General features: G+C 39.5%; 1 protein-coding gene across 1 annotated transcript; it reads left to right on the forward strand.

The window, feature by feature from the left end:
- Nucleotides 1-2,847: 2,847 nt before the first annotated feature.
- LOC137276799 (basic salivary proline-rich protein 2-like) lies at nt 2,848-8,000 on the forward strand. Its single transcript, XM_067808442.1, has 3 exons — nt 2,848-2,896; nt 5,956-7,310; nt 7,789-8,000. The coding sequence occupies exons 1-2, from the start codon at nt 2,858-2,860 to the stop codon at nt 7,291-7,293; spliced, it is 1,377 nt and encodes a 458-aa protein (XP_067664543.1). The 5' UTR covers nt 2,848-2,857; the 3' UTR covers nt 7,294-7,310; nt 7,789-8,000.
- Nucleotides 8,001-8,733: the final 733 nt, after the last annotated feature.

The following is an 8,733-nucleotide window of genomic DNA, read 5'->3' on the forward strand; positions in this document are numbered from 1 at the left end:
GAAATAAAGCCTGCACTGTGATTGAAGATTTAAAATAACTACATCTAAGAACTGACATGTAGGTGTGGCTGCAGATTTCTAGACCCCTCTGCCAAATGGCAAAGCATGATATACTCGCAAAATAATGAAAATGCGAGAGAAAACGCACCTTTACTCTTGTGCCACGTGTTCTTCTATCACTGTCTACCGAGGAAATGGATTTGCTGTGGGGGCAACTCCACATTCCGTGTGGACAGCGCTCCCAGCGTATTAGCCGCCTTCCTGTTTGGCTGAACGTAGTCAAGTACTGCAAGAGGACTGGAGCAGACTCCCTCAAATAAACTCTTTAAAAAAAGTAGGGGAACTTCATTTTTTATTTATAATTAAGAAATACCTAGGAGATTTATAGGAGTCAATCAAACTTGATGTGATATTATTGAATGTTTTGAGAGTGCATCACCATTTGCACGTCCTTACAACCATATCCATTTGGAATGTAGTCGCTTTTGAAAGATGATTGGTGCATGGCATGTAATGTGCATGTATACGATTTTCATTTTTAGACAAACGACTAGAAACAAACACTAACAAATATGTGATGCAAGATGAGTGTCAAAATTAATTAATGCTGTAAGTGATTTCTCGACATTCTTGAAAAAACGTCAAGATCAAGAATAGGACCTCATGCACGTGTGTGGGGCTACTGCATTATGCACGTGCATATCATGCGTTGTGTTTAGGGGTGGTAAAAGAGGGAAATGGTGGTGCGTTCATAAGATGTCTGTACTTCAAACGTTTGTTAACGTTTACATTTCCTATCCAGATTGAAAGTTCAGGTTCTCCTACTTTTTCTTAAGAGTGCATATATGTTTGAGACGCAATGTACCTCGTCAGGTGAACTCATCCAGAATTTTCAACTTTTAAATTTCCCACCAAACAACTACCGTACTTCAAGATTGTTTGCAGTGGCTTCGTTCTTCACAATGGTTAGTTTAGTTTTACGGGTAATATTCCAGCGAAATGGAGGCGGTCTGTAAATAATCCAGTAATGGCTAGACAATCGAGTGATCAACAGCATGAACATCGGTCTACGCAATTTGAATGCGATGATGTGTGTCAACCACGTCAGCGAACCTCAGCACCACGCCGCCACCGCTAACGACAAGCACAGGCTGCTGAAAATTCTAACCCGGATCTTCACGGGTATTTATTTGAAATGGGATACACATAGATACAATACATGGACTAGATGGGCCTCCTCACAAAGGGTGGTAATTTGCTTTTAGTTTGTCTGTTATTAAGTACAACTATTTCACTGAAATGGAAACATTTTGTACATGGCTGGCACATACCACACTGTGGATCAGACGTGAAATAAAATTAATGCATTGGAGAAAAACAATTGTTTCACAATTAAGTCGACACTCCAATCGAAACTGACCTCTATTTTGAGTATTAGTTTAAAAAATTAAATATAACAAGTCAATGCGTTTGTAAATCACTGATCACTGATCGTGCTGTTGATGATCATATCTTGCCCATGCAACGGTATGCAACAAAATATGGAATTGCATTTTCCACACGGATGCGTCAGATTTTGAAATTTCTTCCACATGTTTACCAGAAAACTTTTCGAAAGCTTTTGATGTAACTCTGATAGTACAATTTCTGAGCAACACTTTTGACTCAATCACAAGAATTGTGAAGTGTAAACACCAAAGACCGGAGCTATTGGAATATTGGCCAACATGAAGGGAAATGTTTTCCATCACTCCGAATATTAAAGCAAAAATTTAGATATGAAACGCATGCAGTCTCATTCGTTTACGTAATTTCAAGTTCAGGGCACTTATTGGTAGCGAAAAGAATTCTTAACTTTGATCGTAGTCAATGTCTCAAAAATGGGCTTAAGAAGTTCGTTGGGCTTAGAACATTTCGAGAATAAGGGTCCTGGTGGACAAATCTGTGGAAGAGAATGGTTATTGAATAATAGAATACAATCGTTATATCTGAAGCGTAAGTAAGACTTATCGGATAAATTATGATCCTAGCAAAATTTCTGATTAATATGCATAAAATTGATCAGGAAGAGGGTTGTTTCTAGGAATGACATAAAATTACTTGGTAATAGAGTAGAGTGGTGCTCAAAAATAGGTTACACAGTGGCTAACAGGATCCTGTGGTCAGACCCAAGGACTTAGTTGACACACGTCATCGTATCACAATTACGTAGATCGATGCTTATGATATTGATACCGCGGTTTTCTGGTCAGACTCGACTATTTCCAGACCCCCATCATATTGTTTGGCTCTGGACCAGGCAAACCAATGACGCCATATAGGTGAAATGTTTCTGAATAACAAACCTATTGAAATGCGTAGATTCCTGCGTGAAAGAAAATAGGGCTGATAATAGTCTAACTGAGTTTTGACAGTTTCATTTTTACTATTATGCCTCCAAAAGAATCTGGGCCAAATAATGAATGAGTCATACACTGGGATATAATTATACTGAAACGTAGTCACGTGGTCGTGTAAATTTTGATATTAGCATCTTTAAAAACTCAATGGGTGTGTGTATATTGCTTCATAGTTGTAGTATTTCTGATTGTATGGCCTCTGCGTTAAAACTTCAAAGTGAATGAAGGTATACTGTTAAAAAACTGAATTCCTCAGAGGATTTTCAATACAATATATCAAACCTGAGTTCTCAAACCATATTTAAAACTAATATTTAAAAACGGTGTTTAAAGGAAACGATTTATCAATATTGTCCTTTTACCCCGACAATTCATTTGAATCGTATCCATCACTTTGTAAAAATTAAGAAGAGCAATTCATGAAGATTATTGACTGTTTAAAGTCGAAACTTACCTACATGATCTTCATTCAGGCCGGAGTCCACAAAGGCATTGCTGTGAGTATGTAGAAGCCATTACACTGCATATGGAAAAGTATATCCCTTTACTTGCTTGTTTTCGAAGCAAGTTGTTAACAGTCTAAATGATTGTTGTACATAACATTTACAGCCCTAAATACACATTTGCATATATCTATGACTACACAAACATAAATGCAATTCATTATATACCGATTTACGTATTTATATCTGTTTATGTCTCAATTATTTATCAGTCTTAGAAATTTGGCAATGTACCCCGAGCATGGGCGTAAAGAAAAATGTATAAAATCTACTGACAGTTGATCGTCATGGTGACGATACTATTAAATATCACATTTATTTTATAAATTGACTATGTTATTAGTGCAATATATTGTCCATATGATTTGCCTAATCTGTATGCAAACATTTACATATTTTCCAACAATGAGCATTGCGAATTATACCATTAAGACAACACAGGATCTGTTTGCGAATGAAATATTTCGTTAGCAAATATGCGAAAATATGTCAACTGCCTCATAACTGGTAGCACCGTCGGCTTCTTTCTGTTCATTTTCCCTGACACGCAGAAGAAACTCAGAAGTTTAACATTATTTGGATAGAAAACATTTGGTTGTCCAATCAGAATAGTTTCCGAAATATATATTGTGTATCATTGATTATGCCTTCTAAATAAAAGCACCAAACCTCGTGTCATGGAAAAAGCCCCGTGAAGCTCGGATTTTAGAAATGGTCTTCAGCAATTTGCGTTTGTCGTCTAACGGTATCAGTTGGTCCGACTCGCTGACTTGGTTGACACACGTCATCGTATCCCAACTACGTAAGTAGATGCTCATGATGTTGATCACAGGATTGTCTGAACAAGACTCGACTATTTACAGATCGCCGTCAGCCAGCTGGAATATTGCTGAATGCGGCGTTTACCAACAAACAAAAAATCCTTGATAAATGCAGAACCCGTTTCAGGTTTAAGGCATTGTCAAGCGAATCAAAACAGCAGCTGATTGCGACATAAGCGTGGTAACGTTTGTGTAATATTGGAAATGTACTCGAAAAATGCACCATTTCAGAATTTCTAAGAAATCTATGTAACTAAAAGTGTTTACTGAACAATTCTATTACTATCATACGCATATGTTCATCAAATAGACGTCACGGTGGTAAAGGTAATAGCTGGTACAAATATCTACCTTTTTGACGTTTCAACTTTGCAACACGGTTTGATTACAATTCGTATGATGCTCTTTAAAATCTCATGAAAAGAACGATCGAGTTTTCCTCAAAGAGTTTACCCCAAGGGCTGAACTGCTGAAATAATTTAGTAGTTCACAGACGGGAGAGTTGACTTTCTGGAAGACGTCATCTCTTGCCATACTCCCTTGTATCTTCTCTATCTCAGCAGGATACAAGTGGCTGGAGTGAGTGAGTGAATGAGTTAATATTTAACGTCACATCGGCAATATTTCAGCCATATGGTGACGAGAACATTTTGATATTGAAATGAAATATGTATACATTATATAACCTCTTGTCCAAGGACAGCGAAACAACTAGAATACAGTTAGAATTAAAACTAATGTGGAGAGTTAAAACTAATATCACTGTTTGGGCAATACATTATAAAGTACGGGCTGTAGATCGCCAACATCTGAAGGTAGATCACCACACTAGGGACCATAGGGACTTACAGTACCTTTGCTACCTGCACGGACCCCAACAGGATTCATACCATCCCCTCAGCCATTGACGATTATAATGAAATTTAGACATTATTAAAAACAACAAATATACTGCGATTAAACGTTTGGCCGTACTAAATTTACATAGAATGTTTTGGGACTTACGTACAGAAGAGGCTGGAACTGTGGCATTAATTTCCAGTGTAGCAGGAAAGTCCACGAAATTTTGAGGGTGATTATCAAAGAATATTGAAGAATGCCACATTAATTATGTTCCTGCAACTGATGTTCCCTTTAATACCCAAGTTCCTTAGTATTGATGTTGCCAATAAGCAAAACGCCGATTAATATGCATGAAGAAAATGTAAACTTCAGATGGCATTGGCTAATAAGTTAATTTTTTCAAGAACTTCCAAAGTCGAACGCTCCATGTATACACGAGTGTTTTTCTGAACTTGTAACGATTTAAGCAAATTCTTTGAGGTTTTGAGAATCAAATTATACTTTTTCAGCGTGTAATGAAATGCCCTCCCTGATTGTCATAAGAATTATTGCTAAATTTTGAAATCTGGAATTTGGTATATCTGTTTGATAAAAGTTTTCAAAAAGTTCTCTCTTGAATATCCATATCTTTTATACTTTATTTTATATGTTTCTAATCTTCGGTGTTGAAAAGATCCAAATAAATTACACTTCTTAAAGACCTTATAAAGGCTATCAAATTTCTGAGAGGATGGATTTTTGTTTGTATGAGAAGTATTTTATACAGGAATAGATACTGATTATACTCTTCCAAAAAAGTAGGGGATAATGAACTTTCAATCTTGATAGGAAGTGTAAACGTTAAAAACGTTTCAAGTACAGACATCTTATTAACGCACCACCATTTCCCTCTATTACCACCCCTAAACACAAAGCATGATATGCACGTGCACAACGCATACACGTGCATGAGGTCCCATTCTTGGTTTTGATGTTTTTTCAAGAATGTCGAGAAATCACTTACAGCATTAATTAATTTTGACACTCATCTTGCATCACATATTTGTTAGTGTTTGTTTCTAGTCGTTTGTCCTAAAATGAAAATCGTATACATGCACATTACATGCCATACACCAATCATCTTTCAAAAGCGACTACATTCCAAATAACTATGGTTGTAAGGACATGCAAATGGTGATGCACTCTCAAAACATTCAATAATATCATATCAACGTTGATTGACTCCTATAAATCTCCTAATAATATTTTTAATCGTAAATGAAAAAAATATAAGATCCCTACTTTTTAAGAGTATAGTTGTCACTGAGCAACTCCATTCCACCTGGCTTTATATTTTCAATTGAGTTAAATATAGTCATATTGTAAAACATTCCTCGTTTCGAATTTCAGATTGCGAAAATGGGACTGGCGGGTTTTCGATTGATATTGATGGCAGCAATAATAGCAGTTGCAGTTGTCAACGGACGTCCTTACGGCGGAAAGGGTTATTACATTCCATGGACTCGCCCAAAACCTAAAGTCACTACCATCGCACCGTACACCTTCCAGGATCCTCCAGTTCCTCCACCTCCGCAGTATTACTCTAAGGGCTCATTTCCCGGTGGACGTTTGCTAAGTGTGCACCCCAAAGGTTATGTGCCATCTTTTCGACCCATCCCATCACACAGCAGTCCGCGAACACCCCTCTTTCCTGTTGGTCCTAAGGGTCAGCTACAACTACAAACCTTATCTGGATTACATCAAATCAGAGGCCCAGTGGGTAACCCACCGATGCTCATGAATCCCAGAGGTTTTTTGCCAAATCCGAGGCCCTCCTTGAATCCTAACGGTACCCTTGGTCAAAGTCCAGAAGACAACCTAGATATGCCGAAACCGAAAAAGACCTTAGCGACAGAGAAGGAAAAGATCTACTCTGTTACATACAAGAAACAAACTCGGTACACAAAACAACACACCGGCCCCGACCATACCACCGTCCCAGAGAAATCAAGCGTTGCTACTGGGACCAATCAGCAAATGCAGTCCTCTCAGAAAATAAACCCGTCTGGATCTGATGGACAAAGAAATAGCCCAACTCAAACCTCATCTGAACAACAGGGTCAACCTGGAAATACTGTTGATCCCAGGCCTACGCTTGGTCAAACCCCAGACCAAGGCCAGCCTCCAAGTCGACCTGGTATACAGCCAACAAACCCATCCTTCAGTGGCCGGTTTCCGCCTGACACTTGGAAAGTAGAAGATCCATCAATTCAAGGTTCATCTGGTCCTTGGTCAGATCCATCACAAAACCACCCTGACATCTGGCGAGTGGCTGGCCCATCAATGCAACGTTCATCTGGCCCTTGGTCAGATCCATCACAAAACCACCCTGACACCTGGCGAGTGGCTGGCCCATCAAGGCAAGGTTCGTCTGGTCCTTGGTCAGATCCATCACAAAACCACCCTGACACCTGGCTAGTGGTTGGTCCATCAAGGCAAGGTTCGTCTGGCCCATGGTTAGATCCATCACAAAACCACCCTGACAGATGGCGAGTGGTTGGCCCATCAATGCAGGGTCAGTTTCACGGTCCTTTTGCCCCTAGGGTAGATCCACCAATAAGCCACCCTAACAGATGGCAAACTGTGGACCCATCAAGCCAAGGACAGCCTCATGTTGATCCTTGGGTCTCAACGAAAGCACACTCCGATACACCCAGTGCAACAAAGGGTCAACAAACACCACCTTAGCGCCTCCCGTATTAAATGTAAGTATGTATGTAATCCACACAAACTCTAACACGTAAAAAGCCATAGCCGGGTCTTTTTTCACATTTTTTGTGCAGAGTAATGCTAACATGATGTTTCGTCTTTACGTTCTAATATGAAATGCATTTCCAAATATCATATTATGTTAATCATTATTAAGATTTATATTCCCACTCTACCGAGTCATTACATGTGCCGGGGTAGAATAGGCCTTCAGCAACTCATGCTTGCCACAAAAGGCGACTGTGCATGTCGTAAGAGGCGACTAACGGGATCGGATGGTCAGGCTGGTTGACTTGGTTGACACATGTCATTGGTTCCCAATTGCGCAGATCGATGCTCATGTTGTTGGCCACTGTATTCTTTGGTCCAGACTCGATTATTTATAGACCGCCGCCATATAGCTGGAATATTGCTGAGTGCGGCGTAAAACTAAACTCACTCACTCATTACATATGAATCTTGCTCCGTCAACAGGTAAAAGATCCTCTTTTCCATCTGTATTGGCCGCATCAGTCACAGGAACGTACAACACAACGCTGCTCAAACGAAAAGTCTATTCAATTGTTGACATCCTCTGACAATACACAATATGAGCGTTTTTTAACTTTATCAGCGTATTTTGTATGCATTTCCACAATGCTTACAGTTCCGCCGAGATAAGTAAATAAAAATAGTTGTCACCAGTTTGTTCTTGTATGCTTTGGATTCTCCCAAGGTGACAATAACTCCGTCAGTGCCTTTGTGGTACAATACACTTGTATAGATTTGTAAGCAACGTCTAAGAGGTGTAGCGTGGTATATGAGGTGAGGTGAGGTGAGGTGAGGTGAGGTGAGGTGAGGTGAGGTGAGGTGAGGTGAGTTTTAACATCGAAGAATACTTCTCTCATACGACGACGTGCATGCGTGTATATGTGTGGCTGCCTGTACTAGCAGAGACTTAAGCTATTTTCATGGTGCTAGCTCCCTGAGATGTATTGCTGCAGTTAAGTATGAATACCCTACTCAGACACAATTTACCGACATCGAGCCGACCCGTTGTTGTTGTGCCCATTACTGCCGAGCGCCAGGCAGGGGCCAATAAGTGCCATATTTTAACGTCTTTTTAGTAGTGTATTCGCGACAAGGGATCGAACCCGCGACCTCTTAATATCATGGAAGGATGTAATTGATTACAATATAACAATGAAGTTAACAATGAAACAGCAAACGTGAAGTTCCGGCTGAGAATTGACCTTCAGTAACCCATGCTTGTCTTAAGGGGTGGCTTAACGGATCAGGTAGCTAGACTCGCTGACTTGGATGACATCGAGTCCCAAATCCCTTGGAAAAACAATCATACATCATAAGTAATTATACAATGATATTCCCGAGACAAAGTCTGGTTGAATACCTCCTGTCCGACTTTTCGAGATATTTGTA

The sequence above is a fragment of the Haliotis asinina genome, chromosome 3 (assembly GCF_037392515.1).
Source record: "Haliotis asinina isolate JCU_RB_2024 chromosome 3, JCU_Hal_asi_v2, whole genome shotgun sequence".
In the NCBI taxonomy this organism is placed as follows: domain Eukaryota; kingdom Metazoa; phylum Mollusca; class Gastropoda; order Lepetellida; family Haliotidae; genus Haliotis; species Haliotis asinina.